This window comes from Tympanuchus pallidicinctus, unplaced genomic scaffold, assembly GCF_026119805.1.
Source record: "Tympanuchus pallidicinctus isolate F22 unplaced genomic scaffold, pur_lepc_1.0 scaffold16, whole genome shotgun sequence".
NCBI lineage: Eukaryota > Metazoa > Chordata > Aves > Galliformes > Phasianidae > Tympanuchus > Tympanuchus pallidicinctus.
In genome coordinates, this window is record NW_026294679.1 from 5,426,368 (window position 1) to 5,446,463 (window position 20,096).

At 43.2% G+C, this 20,096-nt stretch overlaps 2 protein-coding genes across 2 annotated transcripts; both read left to right on the plus strand.

Moving 5' to 3' along the window:
* Positions 1-406: 406 nt before the first annotated feature.
* Positions 407-5,059, plus strand: PRDX3 (peroxiredoxin 3). The gene is made up of 6 exons (XM_052677319.1): positions 407-593; positions 679-820; positions 1,152-1,287; positions 2,974-3,077; positions 4,233-4,398; positions 4,879-5,059. Exons 1-6 carry the CDS (start codon positions 422-424, stop codon positions 4,933-4,935), a joined length of 777 nt encoding a protein of 258 aa, XP_052533279.1. The 5' UTR covers positions 407-421; the 3' UTR covers positions 4,936-5,059.
* A 1,128-nt stretch (positions 5,060-6,187) lies between these two features.
* On the plus strand, positions 6,188-16,265 carry SFXN4 (sideroflexin 4). Its single transcript, XM_052677313.1, has 14 exons — positions 6,188-6,545; positions 6,681-6,746; positions 7,947-8,021; positions 8,829-8,855; positions 8,947-9,001; positions 9,533-9,558; positions 10,171-10,221; positions 10,303-10,368; positions 10,471-10,539; positions 11,171-11,261; positions 12,469-12,584; positions 13,520-13,605; positions 14,649-14,763; positions 15,878-16,265. Exons 1-14 carry the CDS (start codon positions 6,225-6,227, stop codon positions 15,953-15,955), a joined length of 1,242 nt encoding a protein of 413 aa, XP_052533273.1. The 5' UTR covers positions 6,188-6,224; the 3' UTR covers positions 15,956-16,265.
* The last annotated feature ends 3,831 nt before the right edge of the window (positions 16,266-20,096 follow it).

The following is a 20,096-nucleotide window of genomic DNA, read 5'->3' on the forward strand; positions in this document are numbered from 1 at the left end:
CTTTACCTGAGTCAGATGTGGTCCCTCCCACAACCTGCACACCTCTCTGTGCTGCTGCCATCTGCTAGATATTGGTCAGCATTTGGGTTTTCTGACTAAAAGGCAGGAACGTGACCATGAACTCAGTACAGGAAGAGTCTACTGCATTTCAAAATGTCGTATCCGTGAGCTTTCCGAGATCCAGCAGCGCGAGGTACGTTTTCTTTCTCTTTGCCGCGCTCCACCGCATACCGCACCGCGCTGCGCCAGTCGCTCCGCTGCGGGAACCACCTCTGTTCCTCCCGCCCCAGGACACAGCACCAGCCGACGGCGACTCCTGCCGCCTGGGGGCGGCTCGGAGCCTAGCACCGCCCTCGCCCCTCCTCCTGTCCCTCGCGTCCCCTGCCCGCCGCCCGGCCCCGCTTGCTGCGCCGCGCTCAAGATGGCGGCCGCGCTGAGGGGGTTGCTGCGCCGCGCGGTGAGCGAGGGCGGGAAGGCGGGAACGAGCGCGCGGCTCCCCCCGGTCCTGACCCTCGCGTCCCCGCAGGTGCCCGCCGCCGGGAGGACGCTGACGGCGCAGCCGCTGCTGTGCGTCCGCCGCCGGCTCACGCTGGGTAAGCGCGAGGCGGCCCCGCCGCACTGTGCTCCGGGGTGGCAGCGCGGAGGCGGCGGCCCGCAATGCGTTATGTGTCCCCGCAGGCGCCTCGCGGCTCGCCCCGGCCGTCACGCAGCACGCCCCGTTCTTCAAAGGCACGGCCGTCGTCAATGGGGAGTTCAAGGAGCTGACCCTGGATGATTTCAAGGGGAAATACCTCGTGCTTTTCTTCTACCCTCTGGATTTGTGAGTGCGGCCGTAACCCTGTCAGGCGGGAGCTGTGCGGCACCGGGCGGGTTGTCATGGCGGAGCAACGCGGGCGGCTCTGCTGGGCTCGGGAGGGTTTAACCCGCAGCCCCTGGGTTCCATGCCGAAATCGCTCTGTGCCAGCAGCGGTTGGAAGCCGCTCTGCCCTCTCTCTAACTCTTGCTTTGAGTGCAGCAAACAGGCTCAAAGTTTAAGCTAAACAAAGGATGCTGTTGCTTTGGTGCTTGGCAACAGAAACGCGAGCACCTTCTGTAAAACCGGTCTGGAAAGCTTGCTGAATGGTTACAGTTCACTTTCTCTTCCCACCCAGCACCTTTGTGTGCCCCACAGAAATTGTGGCTTTTAGTAACAAAGCGAATGAGTTCCACGATGTGAACTGCGAGGTGGTGGCGGTTTCTGTGGACTCCCACTTCAGCCACCTGGCCTGGATAAATACACCGCGCAAGGTATGGATGGAGCAGCTCCTGGCAGCTTCCCTCCTTGGTTTGTTTTCTTTCCACAGGAGCTCCTGAGAAGAATAAGCAGTTCTGCAAACATTGATTATGATAAATAAACCATCTGTAGCGACATGTTAAGTATTTTCTGCCTTTGACAGGACTTAGACTGAAGTTCTTTTAAGTCTTTCTGTTGTTGATCTCTTCCTCCGTAATTTGTTTAGTGGGGTTTGTTTTCTTAATTTTGCTCTCTTTAGTCCTGTAGGTTACATCATATATTTTACGTTTATCTTCAGAGACAGGCATTAAGTACCCATGTCGGTGTCCTAGGCTGCTTGTGACAGCTGATGGTTTGTGAGGGATGTCACAGAAAATGAAAGCAGTTGTTCTGCTTCCATTCTGAAGCTGCTACTGCGAGGTACTAATTAACAACAACCAGTGTAATGGAGCATTTTTAATACTGAAATCTTTTCAGCGAATGAGAATTGTTTCTGTAACATAAATTGAGGTATTTTGGTTTCTTCTGGGCAAGAACGTGATGAAGATGATGTTTTTTTTTTTTTTTTTTCCAAGAGAATTCTCTTTCATTGTGCATATAAAATTGCATGCTTTTGATAACATAAAGGTTAGATGTAGGCAGTTAGAAGTGCCACAGGCGGGTGTGGTGTAATCACTTCTTACATGTATGGCCAGGGGGACAGCAGCCCACAAAAAGTGCTTATCACAGTTGAACTGGTCTGCCTCCAGGTACTTGGCTTTTCCTTGATAACATAAGAAGGAAAAAAGTTTGCTTAATTTAATGTGATTTGGCTGAACCAATCAAGAGTATTTAATCTTCTGCGTGTTTTGCTAAAGTTCTGAAATGTGATTACAAACTGCCTTCATTGCTTTATGGGGAAGTAGTTCAGCATGCACCACTCATGCCTTGTTTCATGCATGCGTAGCAAAACATTCTGCAGGGTAGAAGGAATTCCATAATGGTGCAGATGTGGAAACTGACACCCAGAGGAGTTAAAGCTTAGGTTCTTTTGACATCTCCCTGCATATTACAACTCTGCTGCAGGCAAGAATTTGCAAGGTCAGGGTCTAAGTGACAGAGTACACAATGATCCACTGATGATGGCTGGAGTAGAAAAGCTAACAAATGCCAGTCCTATTTCAAGGATAACAGAGTTTATCTCTCTTGCTGTTCCAATGTGTTGTAAAAATCAAAGCAATCTTGGTTGACTTTCCAAATAGTATTTAAACTTAAGGGAGATTGCATGCACTGCATACAGAGAGCAGCAGAATTCTGACATACCTGGTATGTTTGTGAGAAGCCTTGTGTTTCATCTGTATAATGTACAAGTTTCTCTTCCCTCCTCACCACATTTAATCTTGTTCAGTTTTGATCACTTAAATATGTAATAGGAATTCTTATATTCCAAGCTCCTACATGAGGTACAGAGGAAATCATGGAAATACAACTGTTGTCACTGGTACCTTTTGCCAGCAAAATAAGCAATTGTAAAGTTCTCAGTGCTAGACAACAACTGTTTGAGTGCTTTTTGGAGCAAAACAAACGAAAACCCAAGAACCACTCCAGGTGAACTTCATGGTGTTTTGTTGTTAATGTACCTTTGAGAGCACTGAATCCAGTCTCAGGGTTAATCCTAAGCAGCACCAGTTAACGAAATGGGATCTTGCTTTTTTCTCCAGAGTGGCGGTTTGGGCAAAATGAATATTCCAGTTCTGTCAGACCTCACGAAACAAATCTCCCGTGATTATGGTGTTCTGCTAGAAGGACCTGGCATTGCACTAAGGTAATGAATGACTGCTGATGATTCAGTTTTCTCCAAGAGAAACTGTACAGGGATCACATGAATGCTGAAAGATGCAACTTCTGTGGCCTTGCTGCTGACCCTCATCCCAGGAAAAGGGCGCGTGTCCATTATGGCAAAGTTGAGAATTTTTCAGACTTCTCTGAGGATGGATGCAGAGAACAGCTGGCCACTCTGTTCTGAGGAAGGAAGAGGAGAGTTGGATAAAGAGCATTTTTCAATTTCTATGCTTTTCATAATTTTTTTTCTCTTTTTCTGAAAGGGGAAGAGAGAGTGTGTGAATTTGTGAGTGCGAAGTTCGTAGGGCTGTAGTCCTAGAGGCCACTACAGTCAAGCCTAGTTATCCTTGATGCTTTTTACTCCATGGAAATACAAGCAAATGGTGGTCCTTAAAAGTAAACAGTTGCCTAGGAGTCTATTAGGGACATCCAGATTCTTCATTTCTTTTCATTAGAAGCTTTATGCTGGCTATAATCCCCAAAGTAATCCTATATTCTTAGTGTTCAGGTGCAGGCTTTTCTGTGCCATGGAGGTGTGGAGGGAAGTGTTTCATTTGATTTCTTTCCAGTGAAAGAGTGGCAAAAGTCCACAGAAGGCTGCTTAATGTTTTGATTCAATGTTGAATCAGTATTGTTCATTGTTCTAGGTTGCCCTAATCTGTGCTGTTATTTTTCACTTCAAAATAGAAGCTTCTTTGTTGACTTCAGACATTTGTTTCCGAATCTCACCCTACTAATTAATTTGTTCTCTAATTTCCACAATGGCTTATATATAACAGAAATTAACTTAGTAGTTTATTGCATAAGCAGCTCTTCATTCAGTGCCTTTGGATTTTCATATAAAAAAGATACAGGAAGGATTCTAGCTATCAGCTTTGAAATACAGAATGAATTAGAAGTTCTATCTTGTACTTCTTGCTATCTTAATAGTCTTGATGTCTACTGCATAATTTCACAACACCATACCAGTTTGTGGACTCTTAGCTTTTGATCACTGTACTAACAATACATCAAATGCAGTATTGCTGCTCCTGAGCCTGAAGTGTACATCTAACTACCACCCTGAAATTGTTCATCTGTTTCTTGGCTTTGATCTTTAAATACAACTTGCATTCCTGAGATTTTCACTCAATTGCAGAGGTCTCTTCATCATTGATCCAAATGGGGTCATCAAGCATCTGAGCGTCAATGATCTCCCTGTCGGTCGCAGTGTGGAAGAGACCCTTCGCTTGGTGAAAGCATTCCAGTATGTGGAAACACATGGAGAGGTTTGCCCAGCAAACTGGACTCCAGATTCCCCTACAGTAAGTGTCTGCTAAATATCACTGTTCTAAATATAGACACTGGCATGTTCTTGTGCGTCCCAAGGGATAAGAACTGCTTTAATACAAAGTGCTTCAATGAATCTCTTCCTGTTTTTCTAAGCCTGAGGCTTTCACTGGACCAATTCAGTTTATTTGTATGATACTAAATGTGTGATTTCTGTGAAGAAAGTCACTGACTTTCTTTTAGAAAACGCTGTTTGTATTTCAAATGTTTGCACTTTCCAGCAGTTGTCTATGGATTTTTACTTGCTTCATGCCTTGCTTGATATCGAGCAGGAGCAGCGTGTTACGTATACTTCAAACTGGCAAGTAGGGGCTCATACTTCTTCCAGCCAAGTGCAGAAACAGAAATAACTTAATGTTTTTTATTAAAATATTTGTTTCTTGGATAAAATGTCAAGTCCATAACTTTTATATCGCAGTTACATCATACAATAACTACTTTTTTCTTCTTGACAGATCAAACCAAGTCCAAAGGCTTCTAAAGAATATTTTGACACACATTTTGACACATAAACACTGAAGCGCAGATGAAACTTAGTTGCTATATGCTGAAGACGTTAAGTGGCTGTGATTATGGAAGAAGAAAGGTTCTCATTTCCTCATGTTTTAAAACAATAATTAAATGCTGAAATACTTATTGCCTCTCTTGCCTTTTTTAAAAAAGAATAAGGTAAAAAATAAAGCTTTATTTTCCCCTTCAGCAAGTTAAGTTCTATGCATGCCTGTAACCAGAATGTGACAAGTGAATGAAAAACCGTTATGTTCCAATTTGTTCTTTTTAGTTTGTTTTCCCTCTTTGCTTAACTAGCTTTGAGAAAAAGAAAACTCCCACTTTGCTTCTCTTGCATGATGGATGCCCTTCTGTAATGAGCTGGAAACCGTGCAAGTGGACAATACAGAAAACAGTTTTGACAGAGTTCTTTTAAAGTATTTTTTTTCAGGGGATGAAATGACACGCACAAGAAAGTTTCTGTCCACAGTATAAGATCAATGTATGTACAAATTAAATCTTGCCAAATACAAAATGTCAAAATACAGTGCAGCTGCACAGGTTAACAGGTATTATGAGCTTGCATTCTGGCTAGGAGATAATTAAAAATTTGCACTGCACTACTGTGCTTACTGGAGCTTAATAACAATCTTCCTTCATTTAAAGCCTTGTTTGTCTGCTTGAATCTGCCTCCAGAAAATGTAAAAGTCGATTGTAAATTGTACCATTTAAAAGAATATAGCATACCTGCATTTGTGGTACCATCAATAAATCCTAGTACTGACTTGCAGTAGCTGTCTTTGCTTGCTTTCTGCTTCTCTCCCACATCATCATCTCTCTCTTCTGAGCAGCCTGCCATTGCATTTTGTGCCTTTGTTTGCAGCAGCCAGCTGTGCTGGCTTTGTGTGGGGGTGAGGAGGGATGCAGCCAGACAAGTGCTGTGAGGCTCACTTGGAGGCTGGTGTGCTGCTGCCACTGGAGGAACTGAAACGATTCTGAACAGGTTTCTCAGCATCTCCCCTTGTGAGCAGTGGGCGGAAGATAAAGGAACCAGCTGGCAAAGGCGCCAGTTCCCAAATTAGCCCTCTAATAGAGTCAGTGCTGCAATGTAGCTGAAAGGAAGGAAAAACAGGGAAAGGCCACGTTGTGGGTCGCAGTACTTGCAAATACCTTTGCAGCACCAGCATTTCGGTTCAGTTTGTTATAAGTACCCAAGTACCTCTGCCGTTTTTCAATAAAACTCACCTCCTGCACCTACCGTATGTGAAGCTGGGCCTCTGCGCTAACACAGAGCAACCTGACAGTGCTTTCGATGGCAGCTGTACGCGAGCTCCCGTGGCTGGCGCGCCATTCTTCACCAGGCCGCGTGGTTCCCTTCCCTCGGCTCGCTCCCTTTAACTTCCCGCACACACGCGGGCGTTTCTGGCAGCCTCGCCGCTTTACCCCGCGCTCCCTTTGCTCAGAAGGACGGCGATCCACCCGGAGCGGCAGCCGCTCCCGCCGCACCTCGGATCCCCGCAGCCCCGGCCGTGCCCGGGCGGAGCGTGCAGCGATCGGACCGTCCCCCGGCATCGCCTTCCGGTGCCGCGGCTCCATGGACGCCAACCTGCGGCTCTGGAGGGCTGAGGGCCCGGTGAGGCGGCGGGCAGCAGCAGGGCGAGCCGCGGGGCGTGGGACGGGACCGGGCGGGAGGAGGGAGAGGCCGCGGGGCTCCTCGGAACGGGCAGCGCGCCATTAACGGCGTCACCCACACGCGTGTCTCCTGCAGTCTTTTTGGCAGAGGCTTCTTCTGTGGGCGGATGTCTTAGACCCCCTGCACCTCCTGAAGTCCGCGGTGAGTGCTCCGGTGCCGTTCTGTCGGGTGTGCGCGGTGCTGCGCGCTGCAGAGCGCTCTGATGCTCCTTCACGTGTCCTTCAGAAGGGAATTCTGCTCGAGCGCGGCTCGTCTGCAGGCTCTCTATAGCACAGAATGACTGCGAGACCAAGCGCCGGGTGCTGCGCTTCGGTGACATGCATCGCTGCAGGTTGGGGTTAGAGAGTCTGGGAAGCTGCGCTGTGGAAAGGATCTGGAGGTGCTGGTTGATGCTCGGCTGAATGTGTGCCCAGGTGGCCGAGGAGGCCAGCGGGTCCTGCCCAGAGCCAGCAGTAGTGCAGCCGGGAGCAGGAGGTGACCGTTCCTCTGTATTGGCACTGGTGGGGCTGCACCTCAGTGCTGTGCTCAGTTCTGGGCCCCTCACTACAACAAAGACATCAGGAACCCGCAGGATGCTTGGAGATGGGCAACAGAGCTGTGAGGATCTGGAACTCAGATCTTGTGGGGAGCAGATGAGAGAATTGGGATGGTTTAATCTGGAGAAGAGATCTCGTTGCACTCTACGTTGCCCTACAAGAAGGCTGTGGCAATAAGATGAGAGATGATGGCTTCCAGTTGTGCCAGGGGAGGTTCAGGTTAGGTAGCAGGAACAGTGTCTTTCTGTAGTTCCATCTGTGTTAGATATGACAGAGGAAATTTAATTTAATACTTGTACACTAAATATATGAACACCAAAGTAAACTTTGGTAGTACATTCAGGAATTTGGAGGGCTGAGATCACACCTCCTTGCGTTAGGATACGCAGTTACACACAGAGATACACCTGCTGAAGAAAACTCCAGTCATCTCATAAAGCCTCCTAGGAGACTTTCTGTTTAGACAGCTGTAGCAGAAATGCTAAGTCACAGCTTGAAGCAGTGATTGAGCACCTGGTGGAAGGCAGGGCCAGCCCAGGGGAGCTCAGGTGCATGCAGTGCAGCTGAGTGACTGCAAGGGATGGAGCCAGGATCCACTCCTTCCCAGCCCTCATTTAAGGGTTGGCAGTGGAGTTTGCCAGCACACTTCATTATTGCTTTCATTACTCTTGTGAGGGATGGGTGTACTGGCTTGATGTCGCAGGTTTGTGTTTATAGTATCACAGCTGATATGCTGTACTCTAGACTATTGAAATCTGAGTTATTTTTTGTTTGCTTTCTTTTTTTTTTTTTTTCTCTAATACAGGATGAAATAAGAAGAGCCCGGTTATTATTAGAAAACAATGAAAAGACCCAAAGTGAGCCCCTACAGAATCATCAGGTATCTTAGAGCACAGCTGATAGAAAATAGAGATGTCTTTTTTTCATGATTGAAATACTTGATGTTAGTGTAAGATCAGACAGAATATTGAGATTTGGTAACAAGGGATAATACAAGAAAACCTCTTTATAACAGAAATGTTTCTATAATGTGGAAGGAATTTCTTTGGATGACCGCTGTCAAATTTCAGTGTAATCATTCTGGAGAACATGCAAAACGTGCAAAATATTTACAGAGTGCATTTTGTGTTTTTTGGTGTTGTATCATCACACAGAGCGCAGGTTGGTTTGGTTTCACCTCTCATGAAATGAGCAGTAGCAGTAGCTGGGGGGGAAACCTCCTCGTGGAGTTGCTGGGAGGAAGTGCTGAAGTTGCTTCATTAGAAGGGTCTTGCTTTTGTTTCAGTGGAGACTCTGCTGTACCCGTATGGCATTTTGTACCCTGTGTGGCAGAGCCTGAAAGGAGAACCGAAATATTCAGTGGCTGTAGAAAAGCCCAAGTCTTAACAATAAGTCTTTAGGCTTTTAGCCATATTTAAGTGTTGTTATTTTCTGTTCTGAATACTGGCTTATTTAAAATTTACTTGCTATAGTATGTGTTTAGTATTAATAGCATATGAGACATGACTAGATTATATTCAGCAAAGTATGTGGGGTGAAATTTTAGGGAAAAAATGAAAGGGATGTGAACACACAACACTGCATAAAAGTGAGTTATCAGAAAAAAATGATGTAGTAAATTTAGAAACAAGATTTCAGTCATGCTTTTTGAAAGTTTCATTACTAACCTGATTCTCAAATTATTTAGACAAAACAAGCCTTCCTGCTGAGCCTGGTAAGTTTCCAAATGACTTAGAAATCAATTTTCTTTTCTTTCTTATTTAAGTATGGAACAGGTGGTCTAATTTTTTTTTTCTTCTTCTAAGGCCAGTGTACATCCTGATACAGGCAGGACAATTCCTGTTTTCTTCAGACCTCCAGGTGAGCTTCCTTCAGAGAAGCACGTAACTAAAGCATCAGTGGGGATGGCAGATAGTAAATATTCCATGCAGTACCACGCAGTGGTGCTTTTCTCTGTATGGGAACCAAGTGGACTATTATCCCTGTTAGTTGCATTCTTATTTTTTTGAAGATTTATTTATTCCTACAGTCTGCTTGAAAATGAACATTCTTCTATGAGCACTCATGGCTGTGGCAGCCTTTGTTGCCAGTGTCTCTTTGAGTAGTCATGCAGTTTGTTGGTCATACAGTTTCTAAGTGGCTTTTATGATTGGGGTTCATGGGGACTCCTTTTGGCTATAAGCCAAGACCAGATGCTTTCATTTCTTGAATGAGGAATGAGAGACAAAGTTTATCATTGTTTTTTACATTTATTTGATGAACAAGTGTTTTATTGACAGCTGAAACTAAAGGAGGGGGAGCTAGGAAATTTTCTGTTTAAAATATATAAATAAATTCAATCTGGACTCGCAGTAGTTACTGTTACTAAAATAAAGGTTTCTTTCTTTTTAGCTTTCCTGCCTGTAACTCTTCCATTGGTAAGTAGCAATGAGAAGTACCAGTGCACCACTTGGCTTACATTTTCCAGAGTTAAATTCTTTTGAAAGGGAATGGGAAGTTTTAGGCATCTCAGCTGTGTTTTCTTTGAGGATGCTTCACACTGATAGCTTGGTGAGACCTCAAGGAAGGTCTGATGTTCTTATTTTCTGTCTGATTTGGAGAAGGAGTTGGGAAGTAACTACTAAAATGTTGACAGGAGGTCTGTTACATCTAGTATTTACATAAATAAAACCTGTCAGTCCCTGACTCCTTTATTTCTTTAATTACATCTGTAGTATCTAACTTATTCTATTTAAACTTCACAGGCACAAATACAACTTCTACTTTGAGTAAGAAAGCATCTTGCTCAATTGTTTTAATCACTCTGTGTGTCTGTGTTTTATGTTGGGTAGACAAAGTGAGTATATCACATCTGTTTCAAGAAAGTGTGTTAGCCTAAAATCAAGGTAAATGGCTTTTGGCACTCACTGGAGCCTTTGGCACTGCCACAACCAGTCACACAGCAGCACACTTCATGCTGTAGGCAGCCACTGCTCACCAACGACTCCTAAATTCATCAGACTAATTTTCCTGTGGGGTTTTTCTCTTAGGTCATGTCTTCGTCGCTTCAGCTGCAGGCAAAACAGATTTTTCTTTGTCAGGTAACTGCCTCTTTCTACATTTATAAGTCTTCTTGTCTCTGTTCCAAATTCCTTCTTGCTTATAATCTCTCCTTTCTGCAGTTCGCGTTTCATGCATACACCACAGGATTTACCCTGTTAAATGGAAATTGTACCACTAAGGATGAAGTACGTATTTATTTTTATTTTGGGGATCATTTTCATTACACAGGACCATTTTGAAAGTGATTCACAAGTGTACTCATGTAGTCATGTTTCTTCTGTCCTTAGGAGAACTCGCTTCACCAAAAGCAAATCTTGCTTGGTGTGGGGGCCGTTTCCTACGCAGCACTTCTGGGTGTATGTATTTGTTTATGATTGCTTTCTGGATAATATCTCCTGAGAAGGCCCTGAGATAACCACCCTGCCACAATCCTTCAGAATAGCCCTGTAAAGCTCCACTCTGATGTCTTCCTCAAGAACAACTGAGAACAAGAATTTTCATCCATCAGCCTATGCCTTACTCAGCTTCCTCTGTTGCTTCCTGTGATGTCCTTCTTAATTTTGTTTTTAACACTACTAGAGAATGGGTGGTGAGAGGAAGTGACCAGAGTTTACAAACACAGAGCAGCTCTATGTGTTGCTGAAGTTGCTGCCTCATATTGTGCTGTCAAAGATAACTGTCTCGCTCTAAACAGCTGGTAAAATTGGTCCAAGTCTCTGTGTTCATACTACTGTCATATGTAACAGTGTTTAGTAGATTTTATTATATTGTTTTATAGATTTTCTTATGGAAATGTGTGATCATAAAAACCTTTAGTAACTAGAAAGCATATCTATTTTGTTGAAATACTAAATCACATAATTTGCTTGGTTTTATAGATGGTATCTAAGTACCAAGTTGCAGAATTATTTTCCTAGGCTGTTGCACATACTGAAAAACTGTACATTCTTTCTAATAGAAAGTGCTTGTTTCCTCCCAATGCATTAGGCTTTTCCTTTTTACTTTATGGACCGGTACACGTTGAAGAGCCCAGTAACAAATCTAGTTGTCAAAAGGCTTCTACCTGCTCCTCTTTTAGGTGAGTAAAAAGGAATCATTCATTATGTAGCAGATCTGAGGGCTGTTTGCTGCCTCTGACAGCAGCATTTTCTTGCCCTTGCATGGATGCTGTCTATTACCCCCTTCTTCGACTGCCTTTGCTGGGTACTGTCCTTCTGTTAATTCCCTTTATGGGAATTAACACTCACTGGTCAGGGCAGCAACGTTTATTTGATGCATACTGATTGTCACTTCTAGAAGTGCAGAGCAACTTCCTGATTTTTGTATGCGTGACATACAACTATTTCTGTGAAGCAATACAGGGATGCAGCTGACTTTTTATTTGCCTGGATGAACTTGGATATTATTCCTGAATCTACCAGGACTGCCAGGAGGGATCAGTGCAGTAGCACTGGAGCTGGTGGCACATAGGTGCCTTGTTGTGGCACATAGGTGACACCAGAGTGCAGCACAGCTCTAGCTGTGCACTGGCATAGTTTCTTACTCATGTTGTGGCTGCTGCTGGCTGTGTAACTGCTGACAGTGTATGAAGAGAGAGGGGTTACATTAACCTTGTGAGGGAATGAGACCCATTTTAAAATGTGCTTCCATTTTCTTAAATGGAGAGAGAAACCTGAGGGTTATTGATTATTGTTATCCAGCATTTGAAAAATGCCATGTTTTACACTGATGTCTTTATTAGTTTTTGGCAGAGCTGCTCAATAAAGAGAGAAATCTTCTATTTCAAACAAGGTCAGTTTGGCAGACTGTCCTGTTATGCTTAGATCTTAGTCTAGAAGGGAAAACCACATAGATTAACTCCTTTAATACAACCTTTAAAAGTGCCAGTGGTTTTGGTTTGTGTTTTCAGTGGCTGATTGTGGGTGGATGATCGATTGATTGATCATCTACAAGCATCTTGTGGAGTTAGATCTGGAGGAGACCAAAACGTTCTCATCTAGGATCCATCTGGGGCTCTGTCAGACGTGACTGAGACACACAATGACATGATGGAACATCTTTGTCCATAATAACAATGCATCTTTTGGGAATGATGCCTTAACGTTTTGCTCGAGCTTCTGAAACAAGAATTAAGATCTCAGTTAGATTTTATGGGGAAATCTCTTCCTAAGCAGCCAGGTAATTCATTTGTGAACTGTTGAACTGGAAATATGAAATGTACACAATATAGTTATTGAGATACCCTCACTGGAGCTTCTAAAGCAAAATCCTTTTTAACTCTGCAGGCTTGATGAATGCTTTTACTGTGGTAGCAGTGAGAAGCGCAGAATTTGAGAATGGAATTGAAGTGATGGACAGGAATGGGAAGGTTGTAGGAGTGTCAAAGAAGGCTGGTGAGAAGGTAGGCAAGGTGTGGGAGGCCTCTCTTGACTTGCCTTTCATTTCCTCCTTACATCTAAACATTGTGGTGAGAGACAGTTTGCTGTACTAAACTGAGGAATCCCACATCAGGTACTGAATCTTGGACTGGGCTTGGGCTAGGAACCAGGCTGGCATCTGTCTTGTGTCCCCAAGGGTAGGCAGCTTCCCCAAGCCAATGTGCCAAGCACCAGAGTTAAACCACAGAACAATAGCACAGGCTCTTCTGCTTTCCAGCTCACCTCGGAAGGAGGCAGGACTGCTCAAGTTTCTTCTGACAGCACACCTCAGAGAAAAGCTCTTTATAGTAAATAGTACATGCATCATCAAGAGCAGGAATACTGTTTAAAGGCTCTGCCTCTCAAAGGGTGACTTCTTGATCTGCAACGTGATGATGCATTTTATGCTCAAGCTTCAGTTGCTGACCATTCTGGTTCTGTATTTTCTGCTTTCTTTGATCGTCTAAAGAAATTAAACAAAGATTCATATTTATGTGCTGTCAGTGACCCTCCTTTTCTATGCATTAGAGGAGGAAAAAGCTAAGTGAGCATAAGGATCTGTGAAGAGCTACAGAGAGAATATTTCATGCAAGGTAGTTAGCATGTCCAGAGAGTATGACCAGTCAGAAAGAGTTCAGCATAACTTTAAAAACAAACAAACAACAAATAAGTAGATCTGAATTGGAGAACTCAGTACGGCTTTGTTAAGGAGTTTCTTAGTCACGTATGGAGCACTTTCCATATGTAGGAGTTTAGTTTCCATTCAATCAATTCTCCAGCAAATGATCTTTATCCTTCACTTCCTTGTTGTTTGAAATCGCAGAGTACAAGGCAAAATTACTCACAGAAACATGTGGTATTTGAGGCCATAGAGATCACTGTTTTAATGACTTTTTTGTTGTTGTTGCCCTTCCTGGAGGCCGTTAAAGAAACAGCATTATCAAGAGGAATCTTGTTTGGGACAACATTCTTCCTGCCAGCTGCACTTATGCACTTTGTGGAAAGGTAAGAGATATTTCAAAAGAGTTGGATGTGCTTGGTCAATGTGTGTTCTGATGTTTAGTCTGGCTGTTACTGCTTGCCTACTTTTTCTTTTGGTTCTGGGATACTAATTGCCGTGGAGGACTAGGTGGGAGGCTTCTGTTCAGATAGTGATTAATTTAGGTAAATCAGCGAGCCTTATATCAGCATCTGTGTTTTGATGGCTTGCAGGAAGTTGTCTCTATGAGCATTTCCTTTGTTCTCCCATTTGTCTGTGCTCTCCCAGCACCGAGGTTCCATAACTGTGGTTGGAGTTGCAGTGCCTGGTGTCAAGGTTGTTCATTGCACTTAGCTTGGATTTGACATTTCTGAAGAGATAATATTTGAATTTTCAGTTAAAACTAGATGCCCACTTGGCAAATAGCCATCCATACACTGTAAAACATTTTCTTTGTTTTGCAACGTGTAGAAACTTTATTTCATAAGAATAACTCATTGTATGCTATATCAGAACTTTTAATCTGCCCTTAACTTTTGATAGGAGTTGTCTGTGCTGTGTAAAAGTACTGGTGATTTTACACTGCCTAAATAAATTCTCTGTCCCCTGTGTTAAGTTAAGGACTTCTATTATGAGAAGACACTAAAAATAAAATAAGAAATTGGTAAATTAAAAAAAATAATTGAGTAATGTTGCACAAGGCAGGGTAGGATTGCCAAAAGGAAACGAGTCTGAAAGGAATGAGGATATTCCAAGAAATATCTTCATCAAAGGACTGAAACACTTTAAGATGCGAATGCACCTTCACTTGCTTTGTCATTTTGATCTTGCTGCTTATTTCCTCAATCTTACATTGTTACTTAAGGCCTGCAAAATGCTGCAATTGAATATGAAGCAAAGAACAGGAAGATAGGATTAAAAACATAGGAGATAAGGATTACATGTTTAGGATTTATAAGCCTAGGTTATTGCTTTTCTACAGTTTAGCTACTAAAACAGCACCTTGGTCTCGTTGTCAGGTTATTTTCCAAGGCCAAAGAGATATTTATCTTTTCAATGTCTTTGGCAGAGCGAACACTACAAGAACTCCACGTGCTTTGGCTTCACTGAGGATGCTTCTGACTATGGCAGTGCTGGCAGGGATGTTACCAATTTCACTTGGCATCTTCCCACAGTGTGGTGAGGTAAGTCCTTTGAAATAAACTGGTTTAGGATTATTGTTATATTAAACAGTCATTTTGCATTTCCAGTCAGTGATTTTTAAGGCCGCATAACAAAAATCAGTAGTGTTTAAATGGTTAATGCATCTAAAAGGGGGCAGCAAAGAATCTGTCCATATACTACACAGAGGCTTACAGGACTTGCTGTGCCAGGATTGCTTGTATGTCACTTAACTTTCATCTGAAAAGTGTAGATGTATCACTTGCACAACAGTCTGAAGCAAGCAAGGTCAGGAGAGCTGCCTTGCAGATTACACTCAAGGGTCTCCTGGTGCTTTTCAATCCTGCTGGAGGTAACAAGGGTTGAGATGATAATCTTTGTTTTCAGTAGAAGTCAGCACCAGTCAGAGAGGTAAATCAACTCAGGTAGAATCTCTTCAGCCTGCCTTACTGAACCGTGAGGTGTGTAACCTGTTCCTGGGGGAACCTGCTGACAGGTTTTAAAGGGAAGAACTAGGCATTGGAACCTTGGGGGTTGGAAAAGGACAAGTGAGAGAAGAGCTTGGGTTTTCTTTCTGAGTTTCCTCTCCCTTAAAGCAGTATGAATATTCTCAGAAAATCACAGATGGGGCTCTTGTAATTTCCAGTGTTTGTTCTTACTGGCCTAAAAATACTGGCATCTTATTATTTTTAGGGATTGCTCAATCTGTTGCAGCAACAAGGGTAAACCAGGTGAAAGTGAGGGGATTTATAAGAAATTCTGTGCTGAAAATATGGCTAGTTGTTTCTTCTTGAGTTTCCTAATTGCTCAGTCCCTGATAGAAGATCCCCTTAGTGAGTCACCCAAATACAATCAGCAAAGATAATATTGCTAGAGCTGTGTTTAGATCTTGGGAATACCTCTAGCTTTAAATAAAACACATTTCCTCTTTTGTGTTTGTATATTTAGAAACGTCAGAGAAAAGAAAGAAACAGAAAACCACATAACAAACAAAGAGACCCATGAAAACCCAAACAAACACAAATTACATCTTACTCTTGCTTCTGAATACAGTGCTTTGGCTTGTGCAAAGTTCAATACAGTAGTGAAGACTTACCAGGCTAGGATGGTGTTCATTCTGTTTTTTGTATATTTCAGATAAAACGAGAAGAACTTGAAGCAGAAATTCTGTCATCTACAGAAGAAACAGTATTATTCTACAATAGAGGAATTTAGAGATTGGCTTTTGTATCTAAACGTGGGTTTTGATTAAAGTGAATTCTGAATCTCTCAACAAATTCAGTCAACATCAGTGACTGAATGAATCATGAACTTGTGGTGGCACACAAACCAGAATTGGTGTACAGACAGGCAGGCACTGCAAAATGGTTTTGCAAGCCAAGTCCCCCAGAGAAGTATGTGCACATAACTTAATGCTGTAAACATGATCTGTACCAGAGAACGTTGTTCTAACATCTCAAACTGTTTTGTATGCTTTCTCACACAGTTGATTTCTTGATTAAAGGACTGATCAGGTGATACAAGACTTTATTATTTGACTGTTGCTATAGCTTTTGACACATTGCTTTCCAGGAACACAATTGTAAAGGCAGTACTATCATGAGTCCTTGGGAGAAAGTCAAGCTGGTTCTTTGCAGAAAGCTTTTTACAATTTCATTGTATTTAGGAATGCTTACTTCAAGCAGTGAGACATGAATGAGTTAAACCTTGAAGTGACATTAGGCAAAGCACCCGGACAGCAATGTTACTCTAGTTGAATGGAGTTGCTGAAGAACTGTTCAAAAACTGCATGTCAAAACAGGTTCCAGAGTGACTCCTAATTTTCTCAACATTCTTGAAGGAGTTGTGAGGCCTGAGCCCTCTGAGCTTTAAAACTTGTGGGTTTTTTTTTTCCATGGAAGCCCAAGGGAAGTCCTGTGACTTCACAGCAAACAATGAGGAATCTCCATTTCTGCAGGTTGGCTGCTGATCCTAACTAAAAAGCTGTCTTTTAAGATGTAGCATAAGGTTTATCAGCCTGATGATCTATGCAGCAATAGCAGATGTTAGCAAAGAGAGCTGACAATGCTGGATATAAAAACAGGTGGAATACATGTCCAAAAGCACGTGTGAAAGATGATGAGTTTGGCAGAGGAGTAATCTGCCTTCAGTGCTGGGCTGTAGGCTGTCCCATTGACCCTTGGAGTAGAATTCAAGGCTAGCAGCAGATAGACTCATGGAAGCTTCAGCTCAGTGCTCCGTGGTTATCCATAAAGGAAACAGCCTCAGAAATTAAAGTGGGCAATGAGTTATCAGGGAAAAGCTCCAGAAAGTCAAACTTTAGTTAGAAACTAAACCTAAAACCCTGCTGTTAAAATTTCAGAACTCCACTAACTGAAGTAACTGGAACTCATGTTTAAAATAAGCATTTCCATGAAAACAGAATCCATTGAGGATTACTAAATTAATGGAAATTAGACTAAAACAAGACAAAGTTCAGAAACTCAGTACTACTGGAGAGCAGAAGGGGTAACGGGTTTGCCTGCTCTTGCTTTTCTGTTGTGTCTGCTTCTGATGGCCACAGGGCTGAGACATTTGTCTGAAAACAGCTTTGGTCTGACACAGTGCAGGTGCTGTTATGCTGCTTGCTGTTGTGACTCTCCTCCTAGGGAACAAAATAGAAGAAAGCTCCACAACTGCTAGGAGACCCAGTGGTGCTGATAACCATGGGTGGGGTGATAGCAGAAATAGATTTAAGGTCATGGGAGCTGTAATTTAAGGCACTCCTAAGGCTCTGCGTGACAAGGATAAGATATGCACCAAGTAATGTAATTAATGATCAGACAGATATTTTCACAAGTACTACCTTCAGCGTTTGTAGTAAACTTCCTCAGAGTGCATTAAATGCTGTCCCATTGCTGAAGGATTAGATTTCTTTTCTTGGTGTGAGGAAAGCAATAGCTTCCCACTCTTAGTCCCTACAAGAAGACAGCAGCACAGAGCAAAGTAAGGAAAAAGAGTAGGCCTGCTTTCTTGCAGGAAAACAAGGGTGCTGTGCTTTTGCCACAAAACAAAAGCAGGAAGTATGGTTTTGAATCCAGCTTTTTGTGCAAGTTCTGCCTTTCTGAGCCTTCCCCTCTCAATTTAACTGCAGTGAAAGGTCAGGCAAGGAAACAAAGGAGGGGAGCAGGAACACATCCGATGGACCTGAAACTTCAGGGGAGCACACTGTAAAGCAGTTTCAGGAAGGTGGTATGGCCACAATTTGCAAGTTAACAGAGAAAGATACCTTAGAAGTTCATTTACACCTACTGACTCAAAAGTCCCATGAAGCCCAAAATAAATAACCCAAACCTTCATATTCATGCTTCTGAATACAGTACTTGCCTTGTGGGTCACGATTTTAGGTACATAAAAGCCCATTGGGTCAAGAACACAGCAACAGTTGCTCTGGATCAGCCCAAAGGTCCTTCTGGCCATATGTCACCACCAACAGCAGCCAAAGAAAGATGCAGGAAGAAAAGATTGCATCAAGTTCAGCACTCCCAAGCTGGGAAGGCACTAAGGGAAAGGCTTGTCCTGTTCCTTTTCCCTGCATACCACCTCCTGGCTGCTCTGGGATGTTGTGCAGAGGCTTAGGAGCAGGCTTATAGTCCAGCCTGCCTCCCACAGACAATGATGTGCTGGTCTCCTTCAAAATCTTTAATTAGCACAGCTACTATCCTACAGTTAAATTCTCTAAAATCCCATTTCTCTATTAATCCTATTTCAGTAAGATTGTGAAGACAAACCTCGAGGGAGTCTAATACTGTTGGTAAACATTAATTGATAGTCCAATGAAAGCTCATACCTCCCCTCATTTAAAAACAAACATCCGTGTCAGACTGGATCAAGTAAACAGTTGTTCTGTGAAGCACAATGGAATCAAAGCAAAAGCAAAAGAATCCACAATAGAGCAAAACCTACAAATCTGAAGATAACACATTCATCAGCTGGGTTGTCACAGTAACTAGACAAGCCATAAATTGTCTGGCACCCCACTTAGAAGCAAATTAATGTCATCACTTCTCTGTGAGTAAGGTTTATGGAATAAGTCCAGTAATAACGTCTGTTATTACAGCTGCCCATTATTAGTGAATGCTCGAGTTGTTTGCTGTATTAAACACAACCCCCTTGGAGTTGTTAGACATATCTTTTCTTTCCCTCATTCTCAGAAATGTTTCTATTTCCCTAATCAGAATTTTCTGGAAGATAGAGACAAGCACCTGACAGCTAGATGGGCAACCAGGGTGATTCAGCTGTTTCCCACATCAAGGTAGGCAAAATACATTGCTGACAAGGCCCTGGCTTCCTTGATCTTGAAATGAAAACATGATGAGACTGGGACTAGAAGCAGCTGGACCAGACACCTGGTATGCGAGGGGACCAAGATGGGACAAGCAGCAGTGCATTGTATTTGAGGGACTGAAGAACAGAGTCAGCACCCACAGCTTTATGACTTGGAATAGATTAACAACACACCAGCACAAGACAGGTCTGCTTTCAGCATTGCTGCCTCCTGCTTCCAGCATCGGCTGCCGTCTTAAGTGGCAGCGTAGCAGTGGAACCAGTTTAAGGTGTGGTAAACTAGAGTAGATGGGAGCTTTCAGCTTCAAGGAAAACCTAAGTCTCAGTGCAATATGCTGACAGTTCCCCACCTACCCAGCTTGTCATCCTGAAATTCAGGAATATATAACGAGGCTTCAGTGTCATTTTAAAGTAGCTTCAAAGAAATAAAACGTCAGACACTCCTACTGTTGGAAATACTGAGATCAAAGCATTTCCTCTGTTGGAGCTGGTGTCCCTGTGGTTATCCTACAAGTCTGTAACATTGCCATGCTGCTTTTCCATGGAGGTCGCAGGTAAGGAGGGAATCCTGCACTGCTCAGCAGCTGCTTCCCTACCAGCAACACCACACGCTGTGCAGCTCAGAAAATCACTGTGGTCCCATCTTTGGAGTCTCCACAGAAATTCTAAAGACATCTTGTGCCACTCCTTCCCAGGTTACTCAGCATTACATTTGCTCTCGTTCAGAACACTCCCCCTAATATTTGCCTGCAGAAGAAATATGGAAACCAGTTTATCCCAGGAACCAAAACCACAAGGATGACAGCACTAGAAATTACACACGTTTTGCCTTGAAGGACTAACTTAATTAGCAAAACTGCAACCAGAAGGATTGGTTACTAATCCTGCTCTCCCTTATAGGCTTTTGGCTTTGTTCACCATCTACCATTGTTTTTGCAAGCGTAGTGGAGATCTGATGAGATTGTACAGTACAGAAATCACAAGGGCAATGGGTAAGGCACGGAGCACGTTTTCTCCCTCCTCACCTGAG

Coding starts and splice junctions, on each gene's coding strand:
- PRDX3 (XM_052677319.1), top strand. CDS start 422: ATGGCGGCCGCGCTGAGGGGGTTGCTGCGCCGCGCGGTGAGCGAGGGC. Junction 594..678: donor CCGCCGCCGGCTCACGCTGG/GTAAGCGCGAGG, acceptor GTGTCCCCGCAG/GCGCCTCGCGGCTCGCCCCG. Junction 1,288..2,973: donor GGATAAATACACCGCGCAAG/GTATGGATGGAG, acceptor TTTTTTCTCCAG/AGTGGCGGTTTGGGCAAAAT.
- SFXN4 (XM_052677313.1), top strand. CDS start 6,225: ATGGCAGCTGTACGCGAGCTCCCGTGGCTGGCGCGCCATTCTTCACCA. Junction 6,747..7,946: donor TGCACCTCCTGAAGTCCGCG/GTGAGTGCTCCG, acceptor TCTCTAATACAG/GATGAAATAAGAAGAGCCCG. Junction 9,002..9,532: donor TGTTTTCTTCAGACCTCCAG/GTGAGCTTCCTT, acceptor CTTTCTTTTTAG/CTTTCCTGCCTGTAACTCTT.